Source organism: Diachasmimorpha longicaudata, chromosome 10 (assembly GCF_034640455.1).
Source record: "Diachasmimorpha longicaudata isolate KC_UGA_2023 chromosome 10, iyDiaLong2, whole genome shotgun sequence".
In the NCBI taxonomy this organism is placed as follows: Eukaryota; Metazoa; Arthropoda; class Insecta; order Hymenoptera; family Braconidae; genus Diachasmimorpha; species Diachasmimorpha longicaudata.
In genome coordinates this window covers 1,639,992-1,667,396 of record NC_087234.1, presented here as the reverse complement: position 1 = coordinate 1,667,396, position 27,405 = coordinate 1,639,992, and the positions used below count along the sequence as shown (strand labels likewise).

Sequence of the window (27,405 nt, the reverse complement as noted above, 5' to 3'; positions counted from 1 at the left end):
AGCTAATCATTATCATCTCGCAGCCTCTTTGGCTCGAGTTGGGATCTCCAATGATCCCAGTTGTTCGTGTGGCGCAGAAAGCCAAACTTTTGACCACATCTTATGGCATTGCCCCAGGTACGAACAACAAAGAGACAAACTGATAGACAGACTATTTGAAAAAAAAATTCCTAGGCCTTATACGACAAAAAAATTCCTAGATGCGACAGATTTTGGGTACATAGAGGAAATATGTAAGTTCCTCAAAAACTGCAAAATACAAATCTGAATTAGAAATTAAGGGAAAAAAAAAAAAAAAAAAAAAAAAAAAAAAAAAACAATGTATCAAATGAGAAATGTAATACTTCTGAAAGTGTAAATAACCCCTAGGTTGGGTTCATCACTTTAAAACAATAAAAAAAAAAAAAAAAAAAAAAATCAGTGAAATGCCATGCAATCAGTGAAATCGCATGAACTATAACACCAAAGAATAAAGAGAAAATCGTCCGCAGATAAGACAAAAAAAATTCGAATGTATTAAATAGGTGAAATAAATACGGAATATTTTCGATGAATTCAACGTGTTTTGCATCGAGGTGTTAACCACCTTTTGTTTTCAACTCCGGACGCTTTTTTTACGGAAAAAAAAACAAATACACAACGCCAGAGGATCGACTCATAAAGTTCTCAGAGAAAATCGATCGACGTATTTTCTCAGAATCCCCCAAATCGACGTTGGACGCGTTTGAACTGGCAATTTCGACCACACGCGAAGTAGTACAGTTATTAACGAAGCGTCGTCAAATCATGTGAAATCGTGAAATCGTGAAATCACCGGAAAAAAATCCCTGGCAATCACATGAAATCAACGATTTCAAGAAATCATTTCTGATCTCGAAATCAGATGAAATCAGCAATCACTGTGTCATCGAATTTTTGAATGAATGGCCCCTCGACTATATCAGAGTCTCAACCAGTGAATTAGCCACGTGCACCGAGAGAAATATCCAGTGAAAATTACGGAAGTGGTTATTTGCGCACCGATTACGGCGTTGACTGGGAAATTTTACGTGACAGTACAGGAACTTTCAGGGAAATTGCCCAAATTAAAACTAAAATTATTCAACTGAAATAAAATTTCTCGTACGACAGATCTGTTCCAGACATTTATTTCGTCAGCAGAACTTGATTCAACCAACTCATGATATTCTACAGAAAAATGATTCTCAATTGTGGATAGAATATTTATTTATTAAGTCACAAATATATACGAGTAGTTAGCATTTAAGATTATTGACAATGACAACAAGTCCCTATAGTATGGAAACTGACTAGGTAATCACTCCGCTACAGAAGAAATAAAATTTTCGATTGCGATGATCATTTTTAAAATGACATGTTAGATGTTTATGAATTTTTCATAAGCCAGTGTGTGCGTGAATTCTGGGATACGAAGATGTGTTTCATAAAAAATTGTTGAGTTTATCAGACCCTTTTTTGAGGGACATTTCACCTCGTATTCCAAGTCATTCTTCAATAGAATTTTTTAAACTAGCAAAATTCATCAATTTTCTTTGTCCCATTGCCAATATAAACAATTTCAAGACACCTGACATATCTAATCGCAATAGACAATTAAACGCAACTTAATATTCTAAAATTGAAAGCAGTTTCATAACAAACACGAGAATACAATTTTCATTAAAAATATCGATTTCAACCTGTCGAGACTAAAAGTCGAAGAAAATTCCACAGCAATTTTAGATTTGAAATTCGGAAAATATCATGTTCATAGGATAATAATTATCCTTATTATGTCCCTAAGGGCCAAAACAAACCACGCAGATCTTTCAGGACGTCTTAAAGATGTGTCATCAACACAGAATTTTATCGCACCAGTTTTTATAAAATCACTAAAAAATAATCGACAATGGAATAAAAATCCAAATTCTCCAGAAATAGAATCGAACATCTTCCAGGAAAATATCCTTGTAATTTAATAATTCTTTACTACACGGATTACTTGGAATAATTGAAAATATATGGGATAGTCCGGATTTTTAATTTGGCGAGAGCGACCTGATGGTAACGTAGGAGGTTAGCGTGCCTGCGGGGCAGAGGTCACTGCGTGGGCGGGCCATTCAAACTCGCCCAACTGATCTTGCATGTTATTTATGATATCAAACATTGCGTCGATTATTTTTGATGCGCCCGTTTTATAAATCTCGTATCACACCTCGTTCATGACGAAGTCTCCGAATTTTTCATGTTATCCTATTTTTATTTTATTTCTTTTAAATAATTCACAACACACCAACAACGTAACCTCTATAGAATGACGTGTTGTTTACTTCGGCTCATTTCGCCGCTACGGAGAGTGGTTCGATTTGAATATTCGCGACATAATAACTGCGTCGAACAAAAGTGCGCGGGTGTCGAACCTCTCGTGAAAATTTTTATTTATGAAAAAATTAATTTAAATATTAGTGCGCAATAAGAATCGATCCGCATTGCTTAACCCTGAATTATCCACAAAATGGCATCGATACAACAAAATTTCAATGCACCCATTTTCTAGTATTTTGGTTTTCTTTCTAAATAAAGCAACAGAGTATCGAAACTTTTGATATTTTCCCCCATTCCATGTCCTCCAAATTTACTGCGGAAGTTCCTTAAAGTGACTCTACCCTCACGTCAGCATTCTACCCACCGGATATGCTCTTTTTGAATATTTTCAATTGCTAAATTTTCAAAAAATTTATATATACTCAGTATTATCTAAAATAAATTTCTGAAAGTATTGATATTCTTTCAAACATTTCCTTCTTATAAACAAATTATAGAGCTCATTTGCCAACCACTGGATTATCTTCTACGAATTGTCAACAAATTTCTTTATTTTTAGACGTTTGATGATCAACAATTCAAATTTTAATCGTTAACTACAATGGAAATATTGGTTTCTCATAAAATACCGTTTCAAATTCTGATTTTTAAGTTTTTTCCTTTAAAAAGCAAACGGTAATAAAATTGACCAAAAAATGATTCCAAATGTGATAGAACTTTCTGAAAATTGTGCGTAGTTCTCGATAATTTTTGATTTTACTAAAAAGATAGCTACTTTAAGCAATATATGTACCCCCCCCCCCCCCCTACGCTTGGTGAATGCTCAATAAATCTCCCAGATTTTTGGTACTCCGTCCCTTTTATAATCCCCCTTTCACTTGACTCGGGCAACGCCCCTCTAGGACATCCCCAATCGTACATTTCACAGAATTTCTACCCCCCGCGTTCCAAAATAACTGCGATTAGGGCTCTACCGCACTGAGCCCTTCGCCAAATTCCCCGGATTTCCATTTCTCAATAACGATCGACTTAATTGGAGAAATGATAGAGAACCACAAATTTTATTGTTGCCGAAAAATAATGATTGTCGGAGGAAAGTACAGTGCGAGAAAAATGTAATTTTGTCAATCATATTTGTTTTAGACAGACAAATGCTCGAAATTCGAAAATTCGCTTTAAACTTTTGTCAGAAGAATATTTAATTAGCAAAGTTATATATTTTTTTCAGGATAATCGAACATTGACAGAGCAGCTTTCCTGATAAAAAATTTAATTGTCGCTGAAAAATAATGTCTGTCGGAAAAAAATTAATCAATGTTGACATAACAGGTTTTCTGACGACGAATAACCAACGATTGTAATTAGCAAAAATTTACTGCGATAAAATCGGAAATTTTACACAAAAAAATTTATCATGTTTCTCGATTCTGCCTCAAAAGGCTCTTCAGGATAATCTTAGCCCTTGACATGGATTTGTTTTTTATTGTCAATGACGATGATGATCTATTTTTCGATGGGCTTTTTAAACGCGATAAGAGTAGTGACGGTAGCTTGTGCCACCGGGAAGACGTCCAGACGTGTGACTATCGTAGGATGAGTGATAACCACCGGGACCTCCCGTTGAACGTGTAGATCTTTCAGTGGAGTATGTACCATATGGGCCAGACTCGCGTTTATAAGTGGACTGCTCTGTACGTGTTTGTGGTCTACCACGTGGATCCGATGATGATGAGGTGTTGGTGTAACTGTAGCTGTACTGCTCCTGCGCCGATCTGACTCCAGCGTCGGGATAGTCACGGACGACGTAATGCCGGGGTGTCTAGATACGAGGGAGACAAGGATAACTATTGGAGAACCTTTTGTCCATTTCGGAGGGTACTTAAGGTCTTTTTGCACGGATGCGGCTTTTTTTGGGTCTTGTGACCGGTAATGGGGTACAGGGGGAGTTGGATATTCAGGATTTCATGAGGATTATAGAAATAGAGACGAAGCAAATTTTTTCATTGAAGAGATTTCTCGGGAAATTTTATAAGTTGGAAACTGCAAAAAATTATTTTTGTCGAATATTCAGTGACTTTAGAGAAGTATTTTTTTTAATCTTTTATTTGTGGAATGGAGCAATTCTCTGAGAACTCGGATCTTGTTAGTTATAACTTTGAGGGAACTCCGGCAATAATTAATAGCATAACTCATCGAAATAATTTCCTTGAGGGAAAGGAAAATTTTGAAAAATTAAACACAGAAAAAACTAATCGCAAACTCCGAGATTTAAAACGTAATTTACGGGATATTCAAACAGGTAAATGACGATTTCTCAAACGTAGTTAACAATTTTTAAAATGTAAATTACGAGATCGTCCTTTTTTCCACGTCATTTACGAGATCTCGATCACGTAAAATCCTAGATTTATGAAATCGTAAATATGACCGAAAACAAAATAACTTGTTTTGACAATATAAAATCTGTATGTTTTTAATGATTTTATGTTATCTGGGCTCAACTTTCAGAGACATTTTTTCAAAAATGTTTGAAGGGAATTTCGAAAATATTGCGAACGACGTTGATTAAACCACTAAAAAATTGCTACGTTTTTTGGCATCGTGATTTACAAGATAGAAACTCGTAATTTACGAGTTCAAAATTCTACTTTACGTGTTACGTTTTGGAAATGGTAATTTACACTTCCAAATTCGTAATTTAGGACTTTTTCAGACGTAATTTACATTTTTACAACGTAATCATAATTTGCGAGTTTAAAAATCTCGTAAATTAAGTTTCAAATTTCGTATTTTACCACTAGTTTTTTTCTGTTTGAATAATTATTAATGGAGTTCATTGAAGTTCATAGGAGTTCGTGCAAAACACTCATCCTCTACAGTAATATGATGATCATAATTTAAACCTAACTCGGTCCCCCTTGGGAGTGCTGAGACCGAAGAAATACAATTTTGAAAAACTCAATCCTCCTCTAAAGTAAACCAATATTTAGGAAATACCATTTTTTTTTAATCAAAATCTAAAATTTCGAGAATAGCCCAATACCATTTCCAACCGAATTTCAACAATTGAATTGAGCAAATTTTTTCCTCTATTTCATTCCCAGAGTCCAAGAAAAATATTCAATTTATATAATTTTCTTCTTCTCCAAATGCAGAAGCAGAGAGAGTGTCATATGAAATATGTTAGACTTTCCTTCTCCCCTCCCCACAATTACCAAAATAACCTATTAATTCATTTGAAATGAAATCCTCTTCACATATTTCATCTTTATATTCCTCCCAAGTACGAGTATCAACGTAATTCTGAGTCAATTCCTAACGAATTTTTCATCGAGGTCTTTATACCCTCGAAGCACCGTCGAAAGCTCCCCTGACAAGACATAAATATCCCCAACGCCTGACATTTAATCTCCCCCAGAACTTTTTATCACCCACGCAAAGATTATACCCCCAAAACTGCAAGTTCATATATAATTCAGGGCATTAATCAAGACGAAAATATCCACCGGAATGTTTTCTTTTTCCTCCGCGATTCTTTCTCTATTAACGTCACAAATTATAAATTCTACATTATATTCTCCATTCGTTGACGGGAAATCGCCTCAGATATTAAAGAAAAATATAATACAAAATTACCAATCAAAAAACTATTATTAAAGATATAAAATTGAAGAATAAACAAAGGAAAATTCAATAATTTGAAAGATTGACGATTCGTCATTAAATTTTTTAATCTATGGAACATCTCAATAATTAATTAATTAATTATCATGTCATATGAAATTTCTCTGACTGAATGATCATAATTTTTTTGAATAATCAACCTAATTTTTTAAAATAATTTATCTAATAAAATCGTATCACAATTTGCTATTTTTGCGAAACATTTTTCATATCTATTCGTGTGGCGAGAAATGTCACTGAATGAAGCTGCCGAGCCTTTAAAATGAGTCGTCAGCATCTGAACTTTTGTCCGACTCGACACCTCACGGAAATCTCCTTTTCCTCCCATCGTAATACAACAGTAAAACTCACCACGCAATCACGTAGGAGTAATAGTCTTATAAAAACTATGACGTAGTGCCAAGAACGTAAAATAATAGTTGATAATGGATTTAATAATAATCTACCCTTGATGAAAATATTCAGAACACTGTCGAGGAGGAGCTGTTAGGCAATAATAATAATAATAATAATAATAATGCTCTTGGCGAGCATTCCCTTGACATAAAATTATTAACAGTGAGGGAGGGAGAAAGGAGTCCGTTGATTTATTATCCTTGGGAAAAGGTTTAATAAATGTTACTCGGTGTCTCATCGGCCAAAATTTTGTAAGATGAATAATAATTATTCTTAGAATAATTCCCTTGTCTATCGTAACTTCACATGAATCAGTGGTGGGCAGAATAGTATTTTATAAATACGAAGTATTTAAGTACTTTGGGATTTCATATTTTTCATATTTTAAGTAATAAACTTTCTGAATATCTGAATTATCTGAATTTTGTAGTTTATTCGTGCAAAGTCATTAGATATTTCAGTATTTGGTATTTTCTACCAGTCAAAGTACTAAACAGGGGTTTGTTATTTAATAGTGGATTACTTGGTAAATATTGCATTACTATCAGCTGAAATTTAAACAAAGAAAATAATTCCCGAAGGCAACTCGAGCTTTAAAATTAATCGAAGATTTCCCTTCAGGTTTTCCACTTTTTACGACTTAAAAATTTGCAGATGCAACTGATAAAAAATATTCCAAATTTATTTGTAAATATTCGAAAGACTGTAATTTACGAATCTAAATCGAATTAGGTCATAAGGGGAAAAATGTAAAATAACGAGTGCAACGTTGATGGCGGTTTAAATAATCCATTAAGGAGACAAAAAAACGAGGCTGTTGCATTTTCTAGAGTTTAATTCTCCAATAATACGAGCTCATATAATTATTATACTTTCATCTTCTAAGATATATTAGTATTTTCTTTTAGTGTAAACCATGTAACTACTGAAAATTTTTACGTCCGGTTTTTTTTCTGTAAATAAAGATTGAGTGTATCTGTTCAAAGTGAACTGTTTTTTTTTAATAGCCTAATCATCTTTGCCAAAATTATTATGAAAGAATTATGTCCTCAATATTTGTTTAGTACTCCTTTCCATACAAACGAATCTGTCAAGTTTTGCAGAAAAATTTCTCACTCTAAATAGCGCTCCAATCGAAAAATACCTGCGAATTTTCAAATATTTGGAGGTATCATTTAAAGAATTCAATTTCGGAATATTTGTTCATGAGATTTACTCTGAAGTGCTTGTTCCCTTCCCAGTGTACTTCGATTTCCACGGTCTAATAATGTTTTCAAATGTCAATGTTATTATCAAATATTGTCTATGCATTTCCTCAATTTACGAATTATCCAAAAAATCAGGAATCCTTAGGAATTATTCAAAAATCAGGTTGTCTGCAACGTAAAAACCCCAACTTCATTCTCATTTCGATTGTTTGTAATGTTATTGTGATGACTTATTATTCCACAAGTGTTGCAGAAACCCTTAAGGTCCAAGCAAGACTCCAGCCACCACCCCTCCCCCTTTTTTTGCGTTGCCATTTTCTTCTCACTGCACTCCTCCATTTCCTACTCAGTATCGAATCAACCAAATGCCTAATTTTCTCATACGCAATTTTCTACGATTCTAACATTAATTCGCCCAAAAATGTAATTTTGCCAATTACATATTCTTCCGCCAACAATTTAATGTTGATTTTCCCGAGGGCTCATTCATCGGGAAATCTACTAACAGCGATTGCCGATTTCATACAATTTCAAAGGAATTTCGATTATTTCATACCATTATCGATTTCATGCGATTTCATAGAAGTTTTTCAACGATTTAAGAGAATTTTGAGTAATTTCAAATTTGTTGTTACGTCTGTTCAATAGAAAATGGGAATTGATTAGTGGCGCTCTTACAATGATTTATTGTCATTTCATAACATATCACAAATAAGCGAACAAAATAACTTGTTTTTTATCATAATATTTGAATAGGATTCCTTAATTTCTGATTTCACGATTATACATGATGTCACCAACTGCAAGTGATTGCAATCGAAATTGTTAAAAATCAATGAAATCTGATTTCACCGATTTGACTAGATTTCCAGGGATTTCGTACGATTTCATTTCTAACGATTTCACAAATGAATGACCTCTCGAATTGTCCAATGGAAATTTCGGGCAGTTATTTGTACAAAACAAAATACGATTGACAAAATTATATTTTCCCCTCAGTGTATAAGCGCAAACTCCGTAAATTAACATTAGTTTTTCAATCCCCTAGTGCCTGTCTGTCAAGTCACTCTCCAATTAACAACGTGAATCTTAAAATACGAACATTGCGAGTAAAGTAATGAGTTTCACCGATAGAAACGTTCCGAATTTATAAAACCGTGTAAATTCCCAAAGTGTTTATCTGTTCCAATAAATAAATACATCACGTGTTTTTTTAAATAAATCGACTACCGTTGTTCCAATCAACCGCGTGATCCAACCGTTTGATTCTTCACTTAAGAACAAAACATACTGCTGTACACTCCGAAATTCCAGCATTAGAACCACATTTTTCCCATCTTAAAACCTCGTTGCCGTTAAAAGCAATATCCTAATCCAACACCGTTACAACCTTTTTCCTACAGACAGTCCGACTCAAGACCTTTCCTGATCCTCAGACTCACATGTCCACTCTCTACCCCTACTCCGATCCTCTAATAGTCACGTGATCATCCCTCAATATCTCCCAGAAATTGTTTGTAGACTTCACTTTTCGAATCACCATTGAACACGACTGGTTGTCTCAACAAATTGTACTCCCAGACAAGGAAATAAAGTTCTTTTATTTTGTGGATTATTAAAAACGAGTACGTTTACTCTGGTATCCAACAACACACCATAACATTCTCTGATGAATACAAAAAATCTACCTCTACGCAAAGATCTACTCAATAAAAGAGTCTCATCAAAACGCAGATATCTAAATATCTCCACAATGTTTACAATTTTACAGGTATTACATTCGCGTTAAAAACGAGCAGTAGAGCCCTGGGGTCTAAAAGCATTATACATATTTAACAATAATAACAAAATACTTATAACGATAAAAATATCTTTATAAATATTTATTATCGTTAATAATAATACTAATTATTATTATCGTTATAAATATTTCGGTAAATGACGAATACCCTATTTCGAAAAAGAAGTGAAGGTATTGGAGTTTACATTTCGAACTGTTTATCAAAAATTAATTTTCAGTTGGATTAAACAATTTTTTGTACCATTTGTATTCTTTCATTCTGGTGTTTCCACTTGAGGTCCAGAACACATTTTTATGGGTGAAAATTCTGAGAAGTTGGGGCTGAGGTATCTGCTCTGTTTTCTTGGGTCTAAACAGAGTTGCCTGAGTGGGACGATTGTTAATGTGAGTCATCGAGTCCAGGGTGTTCTATCCCTTTTGTTATTTTCGTCAATTCCTCTGAGGAAACCAACAGCAGCGGATGTGCCTTTCCAAGCGTGTCCACAACCGCATTTAAAATACTTATTCACAAGTTTGGATAATTTAAAATTACCCCACATCTAATAGAAGGGATAAAATATTAATGCGAAAAATCTGAAGTCATCAACCTCCTCTTTATTCATCAGAAAAATCTAAAAAAATATCATTACATAGGCTTTCAGAATCTGTACCAAGATGGTTTTTGCAGTGCCATGAGAATTTTAGTTCGCCCACTGGCGGGTATAACGACGTGTCTATTGGCTCCAGGTTGTCTCGATAAGACACCCCTTTCAAAAACATGACCCCTAGCTGCCAATTCAGCAGCTGCATCTAATCCAACTTTAGACACAGTACCACCTCTGATTAATTGCCTAGTGTGATCATCCTTGGCAGCATTTTTTCCACGAATACGATCATTATCTGCTATCGTAACATACTGATAGAATTCTTTTTCCGGATTCACCTTCTTTCGGCCCCAAACGGTAAACGGCTCCGGTACCAATGACGGCCGAGGTACAAATGGTACCTTCTCCCACGGGAACAATTCACGTTCCTAGAAATTTATTTTATTTTGGAAGAGTTTAAGGCAGTTTGGAAAATTTTCTGACTTCTCTGGATCATGCCGGCGTTCTTAGCAGGGATATTAATATCCAATAGCCTTCCACTTCCACACCACAACCTCCACTGGACGCACGTATGAGTTTTAGAAAGGGTACAGATGTCGGTGATTCGGAGATTTTTTTTTTTTAACCCCAGAGCTCGCTCTTTTCGTGATTATCGTGCTAACTTTGTTGATTGTGTGAGAGTAAATTATGGATTTTCAATACATAATTGCTGAAAGTTTTGTGACCTTCAGTTGGCTCTATCAAAAAGGTGACAAAAAATTTATTTTTCTAGATTTGTGTTCAGAGCCCAGGGAGGAATCGTCTTGTCAAGCCCGATGAGGGGAAAAGATCGGTAGCGAGGGTGTGCAAAAATGCACTAGACTAGGCTCTATGGGATTAGCCTACATGGAGAGGAAAATCTGTGAATTTTCAGTGTGATTTCGATAAAAATTACTATGCTGATTTACAATCAACAATTACCAGCATTTGTTTTGTCTCATTCACCGGCCTGCCCTTTTTTGCTGCATTAGGTTTCTCCACATAGATACTACTAGTTTGGCTGTGCTGTTTATTTATCCTCGCATCCTCATGTGAGACCACGAGAGGACCTGCATTTTTTGAGTGGGCTTCGAACCACTGACCATTAGTCTCAATAGAGACGCGTCTTGGACTTACGCCCAGAATGCCAAGAATAGTCTGCGGTATGTCTCCTTAACCCTGCGAAGGGGAGATTGAACCAGATATCGATCTAGCCGATTCCTGAAACCGACGGAGGAGAGACAAAACTAGAGAGCAACCTTGTCGTCCCTTAGAGTCTCGAGAGAGTAGCGAGTGAAGCCCACCAAAAGGAATAGCCGGTTGATCAGTTCTCAATCGTGAGAAAGGAGAAAGTCCAGGCTATCCCGGGTGCAGTGCTGGGGGTGAAGTACAGACTTAAAGGAGCTAACTAGAAGTTCAACGCTCAGGACTTGCCGAGCGCGAACTGCTTGAGCGCGTGCCGTGCACGCCTTTATATAGTCGATCTGGAGTGGGGGGGAGAGTAGTGTGACGCAGCGCTCGCTGCGCCCTACAAGTGGTATCGAAGCGCCAAAATTCAGAATTAAGAACCAGGAGCGTAAGTAGTGCAGCGACTGCAACATTTTCCCCTTCATTTCGGACTGTTAGCCTGTGTCAGTGAAAGCGTATAATAAATTTTATGTCTCGCCCTTAAATAGCAGCAGCAGAAGATCGTGAAAAATTCATAAAATGATTTTCCACTTTAATTAATACTTTCAATTTTTGAATGGAACTCATATCGAATAATTTGAGTCGTTGCTTGATAAAGAATATTTATAGAAATACTTTGACCCGTGGAATAGATCAGTTTCGCATTTCATAACTGGTGCATTTAAAAATTAGAACTATTCGAGCCTAATTAGGTCAGATGACGAGTGAATTAACCAGTCATCATTAGAAAATTAAATGGGTTAGAGAGGATCATGGCTCATACTCGTTTTACATCCGGAAATGCCGAGGTCTCTGCCAAAATATTTATCCACCGGTATTGCCCACACTGTTGACGTACCACTGACGTTTGAATTCTATATATTATTGCCGGATTCATCAGACTGATCGATTGGCAAGTCCAATCGATGATTGATAATTTTTCGTTTTTATGCTTCGCGAATGTACAGCGCTAACTTCCTCTAACACACCATAAATAAATATCTAAATTTCCACTATTTTTTATCGACATTTTTAGACACTTAAAAATGTTTGAATGCAATGAAAAGTGTTTTAATTTGCAAACATGAATGACGATGTTTAGATATCAATTAGTCTGAAATTTTAGGTACCAATTAGTCTAAAAATGAAATTCAGACCAATTTTCATTTTATTCCAGCTCTTTTACTGCATAAAAAAATGTTTTTAAAAAATTTGACGAATAAATTCCGACAGAAAAATGACTTATTTGAATTAGAAAAAAAAATATCTCTATTCGGTTTTTCTACTCATATCATGAAAGTACTGTTCAATAATAAGGAAAATCGTTAACTTATTTCAAAGGAAAGGATTTATATTCCAGAAATTATTTGTTCAAAGCAAATAAAATATTCATCAATTTCAAAACGTTTTTTTCTTTTTGTTTTCCAACGTTCTTTGTACATTGAACAAGTCATATTTTATGTTGTTAAAATGTTAACTGTCTATTTAACATTTATAAAGGATTTATTTGCATTAAGTAATTTTCATTCAATTTATAAAATTTACGTAAGTAAATTAATTTATTTTGTTCAAATAAATCATTAATTCGTTTTTCGTTTTGTTGGACGAATCTGAAACTCCGCATTCCAATTTTTTGATTTATAATCTGACACTGATGACGTTAATCATCCGAATCTAACGAATATATTTACTGATGAAGAATGCCGGGATGTACGTGCATGAATTTACGGTGACGTAGATATGAACCACACGCTTGCATCCGCAAACGGTGGGGGCATAGGCGAGCGTCGGGACGCTGTGAGGCTAAATTAGGGCAGCGTAACGCAACACCGGCGCTACTACGTGACCGACGCTCTCCCACTATTCCCCTTCTCCATTCGTTTAAACGATTACGCGGAAAAATTTGTTTTGCAAAAAGAAATTGTCGAGGAGATTTATGCGAATTCCGGCAGTCAATCAGTACACTGACTCATCTGCATTCAATGTAAGTTCTGGACAGGGAGAAAAGTTCAATAAAAATTACCCCAAAACTTGAATAATTCTGAAACAAAGTCTCATTAAGAAAAGAAATTACCGCGTGACCTTGAATTTTTTTATAATAATAGGAACATATTGCGATAGCGTTCGGGAACAGAAATATTCAGTAAAAATTACGTCTTTTGTGTAATTTCGAAGCGAAGGTTCCGTCATTTTTATGTAAATTGTCTGTGGAAAATTGCGATAGTTTCACGTCAAATGTCCCAATCGATTCCCTCATCGATCAGCAAAATCCGAGTTCCGGAATTATTACGGAATATTTCAGCAGCGAAATGGAAAAACGAGACGACTTGACTTATCGCTGAGTCGAGTTTTTACGCGATATCTCCGAATCTAAGAGAGATACTTGAATTTTTGTCATGACATTTATTTTAGCTCTCAATGCGTTCCACAAAAAAGGTTAGAATGAAAATTTTGCTATCTTTCCTATATTTCGAGATATTCATTCAAAACGTGTCAATAATCAGGAGTGACTCGTTTTACCACTTCGCTACTGCTTTTTCTTCGTTTTCGTAGAAAATCAGAATGAAGCTTTGGTAGAATCTTTCTCTAACGATACGTGAAACCTCAAGCTCATCTGGTAATCGTTCTATGAATGAAGAGTTATTATTGTATAAGTTCTCCTTTGAATCGTAATTTAATTGAGTATCGAAGTGGTAAAGCGCGATAAGTTGACGCATCTCTAGTTTTTGAGCGATATCTCCGAATCTAAGAGAGATAGCACAATTTTCGTAATAATATTTATTGTAGTTCTCAATTGGCTCCACAAAAAAGCTTATAATGAAAATTTGGCTATCTGCAGTAGATTTTGAGATATTTATAAAAAACAAGGCAATACTCAAAAATCACTTGTCTCGTTCTACAACTTCGCTAATGAATTGTCAATCATGTAAAGGATAATGATTGTCCCTTAATAATGAATGTCTTTTAGAAACTATCGATATGTCTATCTTTTAGAGATATCTTCGTCGACGCAACTTTCTACACCATTTCATTCTAATTCCGTAGCGAACAGGTAAAACGAGATAAACGATTTCTAACTATTGACGATTTTTTAATGAATATCTCAAAATCTAGAGGGAATAGCAAAATTATCATCATAATCTTTTTTGTGTAGTGGATTGCCAGCTACCATAAATGTTATGATAAACATCACGCTATCTCTCTTAGATTCGGAGATATCACTCAAAAACTCGATTGAAAGATAAGTCAACTTATCTCGTTTTACCACTTCGCTACTGAATTAATCAACTGCATCAACCAATTTATTTATTGTATCATGTCCTCTTCTTCGCTGGATTTAACAATCCATATGGATGTGCAAAGTAAAAAAAACTTCTCACTCTAGCTAAACCAACAAATTTTACGTCGCCTTTTCACGCAGAGAACATTACGTGAAAGTTCCGTAATTCGCAAGCGAGAATAAAAAAGACAAAAAAAAATACGGAACGCTCCGTAAATAATACGCAGCGAGTTACGTAATTTTTGCTGAGGATTCCGTAGTTTTGATCAAACCTCCGCAATTTTCATCGCACCTTTATTTTTACTAGGGAGTTACGGAACTTTTACGTAATTTTTATTGAACTATTTCTCTTAAAACAACGAATATTTTTTCATTTCGAGGGGAATTCGCTAGTTTCTAGGGTTTCCTAAGAGTCTATTTCTACCTGAATCGCTATGTTTAACACATGACCAAGAGTACTTTAATAAAAATATCGAGGAAATTCCGCAACTCACGAGTGATCACTAAGGTCCGATAAAAAATACGGAAGAATCAGTGAAAAGTTACGGAACGCGCTGGAAAAATTACGTAACTCGCTGCTATTTATTTACGAAGCCTTCTGTACTTTCTGCTGTATGGTTCGTAATTTTTGTCGTCGAAAACTTACGAATTACGAAACCTCCATGTAATTTTTGTGGAAATTTTTCTCTCCCCGCATCATCGAAGGCCTCTAAAGGATAGTACATTTCAAGCCCCTATAGTACGAAAAATATTCAAAAAATTACGAAACCCATAAGTAATCGTGGGACGAATTTGGTTTCCGGAAAAAGTACTGAAAGTCCCGTAAAAATTGTCCCAAAAGGTCGTAAAAATTCCAGCTCACTGGGACAATTTTTACCTTTCAGTAATTTATTCTCAAAAGCAAAGTTACCCCACAATTACATAAAAGTTATTTTTACTTGCAATCATTAACAAAAAGTCTAATTCGGATACACTTGCGACGGGGCATTTTCACTCCTCTGATTGACCCTTCAATTTCACATTCATTACGATCCCGTCGCACTTCTATCGAAATATACGATTTTACCGTAATTTTTCGAATATTTTTCTCTCTGTGTAACGGCACATAGTAGATCATCCCCCTGTGTGTGCAGACTTGACAGCCAAGCACGTGGAGAAAAGTGATATGTTTTCTACTGCGTGACCTCAACGATTTTGTTCGGTCGCAGGACCTGAAAAAGTCAGGACGAGTGCTCTAGGTATTTTTAGTCTCGCAGCGTTGGCGTCCGATCGCCCAACGACTAAACATCCCTAGCCATGCGAGTGAAAATCCCTAGGTTTCTAGTAATGAACGACGCGTCATTGCCAATCTCGAGACAAGAAAAAGTGAGATCAGGCTGGAAAATACGTTTTTCTGGGTCCGTATCGCCCAGAAAATAGTGTTTTTTAGAGATCGATCTGGAAAAATGTTTTCCATTCATAATTTATCAACAATTAGTCAGTAGTTTTTCATCAGCATACAACGAGAAAAATATATAATTTTGTCATATTTGTTTCTGACAACAAAATGGCTGATATTCCCATGAATGAACCGATAATATTTGCACTTAAAAATCGTATTTAATTTGTTGTCAGATGAATATTTGATTGGCAAAATTATATTTTTCTCTCGGCACACTACACAAAATTAACTACATATTATTTTTCGTTTTATTTTCTAAGTATAAACATTTCACAGTCCCGGAAAATGGCCCTGTAGCTCGGAATAGTCGTAACTGTGACCCCATTGCTCTCTACATCATCTATTAATACCCACTTTGATTTTAAAACTCTAGTTCACGCATATCCCATTTACCCACACATTCTTCACGCTAATCCTGAACACGCAGTGAATTTTTTTAAAATCACCCACTGATTGTGTAAAGGGATAGAATGGAATTCGCGAGTTGAGCTCGACGTTGAATTTTTTTAAAATGTAAAAATAAATTGTAAACGTTGGAGGCATAGTGCCAAATATCGTTGATGCATATGTGTGAGGGCACGTGTAGATTGCCACAATACTCGTGCCAAATATTACGGATGGAGATTATGATAAAACTCCTATTTTCATATTTTTATAAACAATTTTACTAGGTTTTTCGCATTTGACGAGAATATTTACTTCGTGAACATGAAAAACACAGAAAACTTGTCATTCAAAACCCGGAATGTCATATATCGGGATTTTCTTACACAAATAATATTTTTGTTCCTTAATGTAAAGGAATTATTTGTAAACATGAGTGGAAAGTCAGTTCCACTTGTCTATTGTTGGTGGATCTCCAAATCTATTGGATTTATTTGAATGTTTATTAAGATATCTTCAATGAAGATAAAGTCAACAGTGAAGTGGTGCAACAAAATTTTTCAATTTTATTTGACGGCAAAAATTTAAATAAAGTCCATGAATTGTCGATCGATTCTATTGAATTATTTTTGTCCAATTTGAGTTGATAAAAAACATGGATAATTCAATAATCTATTCAATTTTTCCATATAGATTATCTTTAGATTTTTTAGACAAATTTCTCAGCTCAAATTTTTTAAGTTTATTAAACTTTTTAAGACGAAAAAATGGTAAATTAGCGCTTGATAAATTTGAGTGGTAGAAAGTCTATCTAAAATGAAAAAAGGTAAGTTATAGAGGGAAAATTGAATTCAATTGATTTTTTTATTGAGCAGATCGACAAAATCGACCAAAAACAGATAAAAAGTTAATTAAAAAATTCGAATCTATAGATATCCCACTAAATTTTGATCGAGTGCTCAGGTTTTTCTATTAATCAACTCATTTTCGCCAATTCACTATTGAGTTTTAAAGTGATGACAATTGTTTTTTTATAATTATGATGAGAGACGAGGGGTTTTTAACAAAACAAATGCATCTACAATGTTTTACATCACGTGAAAAATTAATAACAATCGTAAACCCGTGTGAGACACCGAGTACACTTTTATTTATCCAATGCAGAATAAGAAATCGATGATTATTTGGAGTGATTGATATAATGAAAGTAGTAGTGGTCGGAGTAAAGTGTGGAAGTTGAGACTTAGCGACACATTATCGAATCCTTCCACCAACAAACCAGATTCATCAATTAATTACAGTTACACAATTATCATTTAATCTGGTAGTAATTTACTTGTTGATGAAGGAAACGTAAATGTGATGTTTTTATTGTGATTAACATTGAACGCTGCAGAGTCAATGTTTCGCTGTATTTATTTGTCAGGTAAACAATTAAATATGGGAGAACGCCATTACGATCCTCGAGTCAAGCTATACATGAAAATGTTTATAAAAAATTTAAGCGTAAAGCTGATTGTCATTGCGTGCACAGCTGTTTGTTATTGTCATTTTGAGATTATTGAGTATTTGTTGGTAAAATCGGATGGAGCCATTCAAAGAAAGTAATGGGAATTTGATTGCATTTTATTATTGCAATATCTTTCGTTTTCCGAGCAAAATGATTTTTGAATGATTTTTTGTGTCAATGAATTTTTGTTAAAAAGAAATGTTACCGTGGAAAATACCGTGGAGGTTTTATTCTGAATTTTTTTTTAAAGTGACGCATTATCACATGATATGAAAAAAATAACTAGTATAACTAAACTAACTAATTAACTGCAGAATTTAGATGAAAAAACTTGAGGATATGAGCAGCATTTCACTGTAAATTTGACGGTAAATTATTTAAATTTGGTAAGATTAGATTAAAATTCCGATACTAAAGCGTTTAAAAACATTTAAAAAGTTCAAAAATAAAATTCAAGTTGTTGAAGCCTCTCGGGCGATAACTTTTTGCTAGAGCTTACACATTTCGTATTTTTCTATAAATACGTAAACAATTGATTTATGAAAAAGTAGATTTTTAAGCGTAAAATGATGAAATAACTGAAAAATTGCCATTTTTTAACTTACGATCATTCTCTCTAAATAATTAATAATTAACCGATGTCATACCTAAAAAGCAATGGTTTCGGAAGTTGTAACAATGCCAATTGTTTATTTATAAAGAACTCCCGAAATTTCTTGAAAAAAATTGAGTCTTGATAATTTTCTTTCAATTGTTCTCGATCGATTCAATCAACACCTATGCTTTAATTAATAACTAATTGATGAGAACGTAAATGGCTCCATATATAGTACGGTATGTACAAAATTTTAATAAATGTTTACACAATTTTAAACGAACATTTTTTATTGAAAATTAAATTTCCCACTAAGAGAATTGAACGAAATATCTCCACAAAATCACTCCTTATTCATAAATATAAATTCCTGAACAACATTGAACTCAGTTATGATTCCGATCCAAATAAAAAAAGCCGAAACGTTGACTCGCCTTTTCAACATAGTGATTAGTGAGTAGTTTCACTAGTGAATGTCTGTCCAAGTGATAATTTGAAAGAATTGTATAGGAAAATGGGTAATTAGTAGCGTAATGCGTACACACGATTCTAATTAACGTCCTTAGACCTCGAAAAAACTAAAATTATAAAAAACTAAATCACTCAAAAAAACAAACATTACTAACCGTGATGGTGTAGTGAGAAGAAATGGGCCGCGTGTAGGGTCGTCGGGTCGTATAGAAATCGCTTTCGTAAACCATATTCGCTTCGTTGAGTTAGTACTTAAACTCAAAAAAAATATATTCCTGCAGTTAATCCAAATGAGCAGTAGATCCGCTTAAACAGTTGATGTTGCCGCGGTGGAAGTTCGTACGGTTCTGTCTTTAAAGTCAACGTCAGAGACTTTTGGTACGCACTCCAACTCCTCTACATATGTCCAACGCTTTATTTTTTCCCGCCTGTATAGAACCCCAACATCCCACCCCCTCACTGGTCATCTCTTTCGTTCATTAGTTTTTTTAGGGAACGGAATAGATTGCGTCAGGGTCCTCCTCCTCCTCCACCCCCCCCCCCTCCCAGTCTGATGCATCGAGAGAAATAGAATCGTGTTAAGGTTGCACACGTCCACTATTTTTTATGCTTCCAAATCAGTGTTGGGAAAACTTAAGTATAACATTATTTAAATACGTTCAAGTACTAAATATTGCCAAAGTTAGTATTTATAAGCGTTGAAAAATGTAAACATTGAAGTATTTTTTATATTTTTAGTTAAATATTATTTTTTTTTGTATTAAGGATATTCAGGTGAGGTATAGAAATGCAGCCAAATTTAGTAAACATTTTTTGGAGATTCATAAATATATCCGGAAGCCTTGTGTGGTATTGGATTATGGATGGGGATTGTGTCAATAAAATAAAAACGATTTAACTATAAACTTTAATTATTTATTATCGCACGCAGAAGGTATATCTGTTGGAATATAGCCTCAGTCTTTTGAGACTTTATTTTATGAGTCTATGGTTTCAAAAATGTATCAACATGAAGAGAGAGAGAGAGAGAAAGATCTCTAGACATAAACACAAACCATGAGGTCATGTGGCAAAGGAACTGGGGATTCTTTGTCACATTATGACGATTTTTCTTTTTAGTCTAGTTGACCACTTCAGTCTGCTGTGGCAGGTCGTAGAGTACAGACATTTCTTCCTCGAGTAATTTTTCAATAAATGATAATTAAGAATATTTAAAACCACTGCGTACAAAGTTATTTCTCTGTCCCCCATATTCCATTAATATCTTTCTGGTATGATGTCTCCAGATCAACTGACTATTAGTGACCAACGATTTAACACTCTAGACCCATTTGACAAAAGACCATTGTTCTTTAATTCCTTTCTGTTTCTTCTCTGGTTCTATTTATTTATTTAAAACCATTCTAAACATTTCGGTACTGTTTGGAGAAAAAGTATAAAAATTATAACATACCGAGATGGACTGAAAACAGCTATAGACAGACGATTCATTTTTGTCCACACATATCAAGCACTCTCAATATGCGAAGTTCCAAATTAAAGCGGGGAAAATTTGCGTTGAGTCGGGGACGAGGGAAAACCGAGACCCGACGGGAAAGGACGAGGGCTTGACACCCCCTAGTGACGTCGGGTCCAAAACAAGGACCACACAGGGTGAATGGACAAAGTCGGAGGACAATTGGACATTCAGGCCTCGACCTGCCAACGAGACACTCCTTTGACTGTCCTCCAACGTAGCACATATTCGTATATCATTGTCGCGCGATTTCAGAGCTTAAATCATATTGTCTTATATTGTATCCAAATCCACTTATTACATTAAATTCTCAAACATTAAAAACCTCATAAAAGTTATTACTACAAAATGTTAGAAGAATGTCATTCGAATACAATAAATTATTGAAAATAGTCGATTTAAACCACGTGCATGAGACAAAAGTGGAAAATTCACAGGCCAACGATAAAAATGTGGTCAATATCAAGACATTTCATTCATGTATGAGAAATTAATAAGAACACCTTCTACGAAAATAATAATATTCATTCAGAATGTTTTCCAGTCGTAGTTAACAAAAAACTACAACATTGCACTAAACTGATGGATAGGAATATCCACGGTATATTCCAAAATTTTGTAAACGATATCGTGGATTTGATTATCCGAAAATAATTTGGCATATAACTATTAATGAATATGTTTGCAAATAGCCATTAATGAAACGTAAGATATTCATAATCTACAAAATGACGGATTAAATAGTTGATAATGTGGTGTGTAATTAATTGTTGGTTTTTTCATGAAATAAATAGAGAACAAAAGTCAATCTTATTCTCTTCTGAGTGTTGAAAGACATTTTTATGGGTTCGAATTAGGAAAAGTGTGAGGTATGATGTTTAGATTTGATTTTAAGTATGTAGACAAAGTGGAATGAATAGGACTCTTTGAGAGATGTGACTAAAAGGTCCAGGGTGTTGTTTCCCTTTGTAAATCTTGTTAGCTCCTCTAAGAAATCGGTACAGAACGGATGTGTCTTCCGAGCACAATTATTTGAGTTAAATAATAAAGAAAAAAAATAGTTTAAATTACTTACAAAATTATTATTTCTAATAACCCATTTCTAATATTAATCGAATAGAACAGGCCTCAATTAATTTATATTTACGTCTCTCCACACTTTCCACATTTTCCATTCCAAAAAAACATAATTCTCAAAGGGATTTTGATTTGAGGTTAAGTGGAACCAATCCAACATAAAGACTACACATTAGATATTATCCCATATTTTGCGTGTACCGAGCTCAACATGCACTCACTTACATATCATTTATGATTCTCTACGAAGGCGCGAGTCGAAGAAAAAACATTTTGTAACATCAAAGGAAATAGTGAAAAAAAAGGAGAAAACTATGACAAGCTGGCAACTCTGCAACAAAAAATATGGCATTAGTCCGCGGTTGCCATTTTTTTTCTCGCAAATCAATTATTCCCGGTTTATTATTAACAGTGGAATGAAAAATGTTTCAAGACATGCCCCACGTGTAAAAAAATTAAATGGCGATACAAATATTATTTAAACATAGAAAGTGTCAAATACACTGTGACCATTTTGAAAGACGTCAATTTCCACAGTTCAGGTAGTGGTCTTCTGCAACAATACCATAAATACTCCTGCCCCACCCCGCCAACATTTCCTCATCCCCTGAACATCATTAAAAAATGAACATACTAAACCCCGGAATTTTTTTTTTATTAAAATTATTGGGAATATTAAACAATTTGAGTGGGGCCGTTGATAAAATACCCTCTAAATATAACAGACGATGCGAGGAAATAGAAGAGACATTAACTAGAAATCCTACGATTTTTGTTTGTAAACAAATATGTCAGGAATTAAAGTGCATCAACAAAGTTCCACTTTGTCTCTCTCCCGCAGTTTTGAGGGAAATTGAAATTCTCTTTTTGAGGGATCACCAATTTTTTTCGTAAAATTGAAATTTCCCACCAATAATTAAATTTTTGACGTCTTGGAAGTAATAATAAACCATGATATTGACGAAGAGTGACAGGGATGACCTTCAAGGAATATCACGGTCAATGATGCACCATTGTATCTCCTTTCTAATTTTCTTTTCCATTCCGTCTATTTTTGTTTTTGTTTTTCACCCTGCAATGACGCAGGGAATGGCAAGGTCGAGTGAAGCTTTAAATCTTTTATCATCGAGAAGCACGCGATGAAAATCAATGATGCAGCATTTTTATTTTCACAAGCTCATACAGCAGAATAAAAAAAATTGCGTAATTACAGACAAATCCCCCTCCAAACGAGACAAAAAAATGATCATTAATCATTTTTCTCTGCAATAATTTAACTATTGATAACTCTGTCTATGGCAACACTTCTCGATGACTTGTAAACAAAAGAAAAAACTTGTAAACGGAAAAAAAAAACTTGTAAACGGAAAGAAAAAACTTGTAAACGAAAAATGACACAATTCGCCACTCGCTAAACGTCACATCAGTACCAAAAAATATAGTTTGTCTACACGTGCGACAGGGTCTTTTAACTCGTGTGATTGGCAGCCCTGAGCGTCGGCTTGAGCCGCCAACTTCACACTCATTACCACTCCGTCGGACCGGTACCCAAATATTCTATTAAAAGTTATAACCCACCATACAATCTATTCAATCATTGAAAATCGTTAAATTTGTCAGTCAAATTTTGCAAGAACAATTTGAAAACATTTTTGGCATCCAACGTCACTAAAATTAAACTTTACACAGTAGAGTTAGTGTTTTAAATATTAATTATTTATAAATGAATAATTAAAACTCTTCAAATATTCTGGAAATTTCCAGATTTCGATTCTTCAATTCAGTAGCGAAGTGGTAAAACGAGATAAGTTGACTTACCTCCGATATAACTCCGAATCTAAGAGTGATAACCCAATTTTTGCGAAAACATTGTTTAAAGTAGGCATCAAAAACGCTCCCTAACTCAACGAAAAGTGATCGTTGAATTTCGGAGACTTCCGGGGTTCATCGGATCGGTGATCTTCGGGTCTCACCAACGAGCTATCCCTCAACGCAACTTAATGCTTAATAATTTTTCGAGTCAATTAACACGATTGTTGTTTAACACCGACTTGATTCACCACAATTTAATTGTATCCAACAATCACTCAAACAACTGTGTACATTTTGTATATTTTTTTGATAAGTGATAATAAATCGAGACGTCTTTTATACCTCAGTTTTCGGCCTCAGTTGGTCTCCTCTTCTCGACACAATTTTCCGACGCCTGACAATCCAAAATCTACGTTCCTCAACAAACAATCATTTATTGTACAACTCAATTCGCTCTACACAAACGTTCTAATGGAAATTTTGTTATGTTCCCCAGATTTTGAGATATTCATCAAAAACTAGCCAATAGTCAAAAGTCACTTATGTCGTTTTACCATTCCGCTGTTGCTTTTTTTTGCTAGAAATTAATTTCTTGGAATTAATTTATTACGATTTTAAACAAATACTATTAATTTTCTCAAGATGTTTTCATCTTGAGAAAATTAATAGTTCTCTACTTGTTCATTATTTCAGAAAGTGGATAAAAAATTATTTTACCAATTATCCTTTCAAACTACATTTTTCTGCTCCTCCGATTTTCGAAACCGAAAATAATCGAAATTTATATTCAGCACTGTAAACTTTGAACAATAAAATCGTCGTAAAATGGACGGCAACTTGAGCGCTGAAATGGAAGCTCTAATGTTCGACCGTAAAAGTAGAAAACATTTCGCTGGGAAAACATTATCCTTTAAATTCTTCTCAACAATAACAATCATATTGCGAAATTCTGTTGTAAATCCTCATTATCCGGAGCACTTGAAGGGGCAGTTTTTTTATGAACTCGTGAAGAATTTCATTAAACCTAAAAATAAATATTGTCCATGAAACGTTACTTCACATTTTTTCAGCCACCATCAACACGAGCTATAGACAATGAAATGCGGCCAACGTCTAAATCAACAGTTTTTATCTCGCCGTTCTTTCTCACCTCCCACGCGGGTAGTAGAGACCCAGTGCTCAATATTTGTGTCAATGCCACGAAAAAATATTTGTTGAGTACTGAAAGAAATTTTGTGATCGCTCTCGAATAAAACGATCTCCTCAATTAAATTTAAATCCAATGAAAGGCATTTGTAGCTCACTCAGTCAAACTAGAGCAATAGAAAAGTTCAATATGTATTGGTAGGGTTACTTTTTAAAAAGATAAGGACAGATTATTTTCTATGAAAAGGGGTACAATTGATATTAACACTGTCTTCACTATTTTTAATACACTTAACACACTCTTCAGACACTCTTAAACGCACAAAAGAACATTCAACACTCGATACGCGCACTCTTAAGCGCGTGTATCGAACACGTCCTCTGGGAGTGTTCATTGTATAATCGTGCTAGACAAATAATGATTAAAAAATTATGCGACCAAAAGTTTTTTCCACCGTATTATTCTGGGGAATTTTTGGCCAGACTAGAGAAAAAATCTATTATGATCATTAGTGAATTTCTAGAAAAATGTTCGATAAGAATTTAAGCAATATAACCTTCTTGTATCCTACCATTTGTAAACAAATTAAACCGACCAGGTTTAAAACTGTTTAATAATAAAAAAAAAAAAGCGCACACAAGCAAAACGTCTAAGTCCTAATCGTCCTAATCGTCTAACCACGCGTCTATCGTCTATCATTCCTCAAAACCAACTCTGACCCTGTCTCTCTTCTCAACCCTTGGCTGGGCCCTAATCACGTCACGTGGTCCTAGCATCCCTGGACCTCACTGGCTGCAACGATCTCCGCCTGTCACATCTGTGGGCCTCATAAACCCCCAAAATATGACCCTCTAGGTACTTCTATCGTACAGACTTGCATCCTTGTACCAATCCATGTCTATTTGCGGGGTTTCCCCACGAATAGCACCTACGCTGCGACTACAATATAATCCTATAGCCCTACATCTTATCCTAGTATTATCTTAATAAAATGAATTGCATTTTTGTTCATTTTACGCTGCTTTTGGAAAATTAGAACACAGCTCTTCTGTTTATCTTCAAAAATCACTCGACAAGGTTTATGATGTGTTTGAAAGAGTCTCCAGAAAAGGACTAATTTATGATGTGTTGTGCTCTGAACTTGAGAGCATTGTCATTCTTACGACAGGTGGCATTCAAAGGAAACTCTGTCCTCTGGAGTCATAAACGTTCTCTTGTTTTTTCCCATAGTAAAGGTTTTTCATATAGTAAGAATTCAGTCTCTGGACACCGGTGCTTTAGGTCAGTCGTGTCTTCCTCGTGCCTGTAATAAAGAGTTCTAGTTAAAGTAATTAATTGTATTGCTACATTTATTTATATATTTTACCCATATCCCAATAGCGAGTTTTGCCGAAATTATTCACTGTTTTATTACCAGCGGGGGAAAGAATGTTTTACTGTAATTCTCAGTCGGAATCATCGAACGAAAATGCTCGAATGACCGCCAAAATAACTCGTCAAATACCATAGATCTGACAAGCTGCCATTTTTAGTACTTTGTTGTGGAGTGAAGTCGCAGCGCGGGTGAATGTGTAACAGTGGAATTTCATCATACAAGTGACGAATTAGTGTAATAATAATCGGTATCACCTCTTCAATTGATAATAATGGATCACGTGGTTAATAAAATAAATAGTCGATCATATTTTTTAACAAGTGATGTCTTCATCTTTATTCTGAAAACACAAAAAAAAACATTTTCACAATTGTTATAAATTTATACGTTTGGATTACAGAAATCGGAGGAACTTCACTGTTGAATACAATGATGGGACTATTTGCAGCGCTTCGATTAGGGCTGAAATAGAAAACGATTAGTTCCGGGTTGTTGCAAAGTTGGAGACTAAACTTGAACTAACTGAAATTAAATGTGTATTCGCACATAAAATGATGAATGGAGTGGGGGAAGCATGACCATAAGAAACGAAGGTGGATAATCGGGTCTTACTTGGGCCGTAGGGTCTGCGGTCCATGAGCGACCCTACTAAACACATAACGGACCCAAACAAACGGCGGTATTTCGATAAATAATATATTAAAAAAATTTTGTTAATTTTGGGGAATTCCCGGTAATAACGATCAAAGGTCATGGATAATTGAGGACATAAACTGATAATTTCGGAGTTAGCGCTAATAAACCGGACATCTGAATCTTATTACAATATTTGTGGAATATTGGGGGAAAAAAATAATAGAGAAAAAATTCTCAGTAGTAATACCCCAAGACCTTCAAAATTATCGGATACTTCCCGAGACTTTCATTGCGTAGCAACGAATAAGGGATAAAGGATACGTTTTGCAGTTTAAATTACGATTTGGAAATAAACTGTTCTTTATTATCGCACGCAGAAGGTATATCTTTCTCCTGTGATGTCTCCAGAGGAACTAACTCTTAGTGACCAAAGTTTTCACCCTCTGGACCCATTCAACAAAAGGCCCTTCTTCTCGCATTTCTTTCTTTTCCTTCTCTGTTTCTGTTTATTAAAACTATTCTAAACATTCCCTCACTGTTCTGAGAAAAACTCTAAAATACTCACATGAACTAAACAAAGCTGTGGACAGACCGTTAATTTTTGTCCACACATACCATGCACTCTCAATGATATATTTTTACATTCTAGGCTATTATTATTCTGCATCATTTCTACCAAAATTAGATTTTTTTTTGGATCGGCATTCGACGACTACAATGTTTTTATTTAGAAGCAAAAACTTATCGATATATTTATAACCAGTAATAGCCTGAAATATTTCAACGTACTTAACCCAGAATTCATTAACTCATCCATTACACGACAAAATTGCGATCATTTTTCGTTTGTTATTCAGTGGACTGTTTGTCAAGGCAGAATTTATTTAAAAATAAATTATCCAATGTCAAGTTTAAAATAGGCGAAAACTGCCACATCACTTCGCGCTCAAGAACTAATATTTAGCAATTACATCGATA

General features: G+C 34.7%; 1 protein-coding gene across 10 annotated transcripts in view; it reads right to left on the bottom strand.

The window, feature by feature from the left end:
* Positions 1-19,268, bottom strand: part of LOC135166894 (uncharacterized abhydrolase domain-containing protein DDB_G0269086-like) — a 45,547-nt gene extending 26,279 nt beyond the window's left edge. For 6 of the 10 annotated variants that reach the window (XM_064129605.1, XM_064129610.1, XM_064129612.1 and 3 more), the window contains exon 1: positions 19,020-19,267. In XM_064129605.1, the coding sequence (XP_063985675.1) occupies positions 19,020-19,094 (75 nt within the window). In that variant the 5' untranslated portion in view covers positions 19,095-19,267. Of the gene's footprint in view, positions 1-19,019 lie in introns of all 10 variants that reach the window. The other 4 variants (XM_064129606.1, XM_064129608.1, XM_064129611.1 and 1 more) reach the window with 2 other exon arrangements.
* Positions 19,269-27,405: the final 8,137 nt, after the last annotated feature.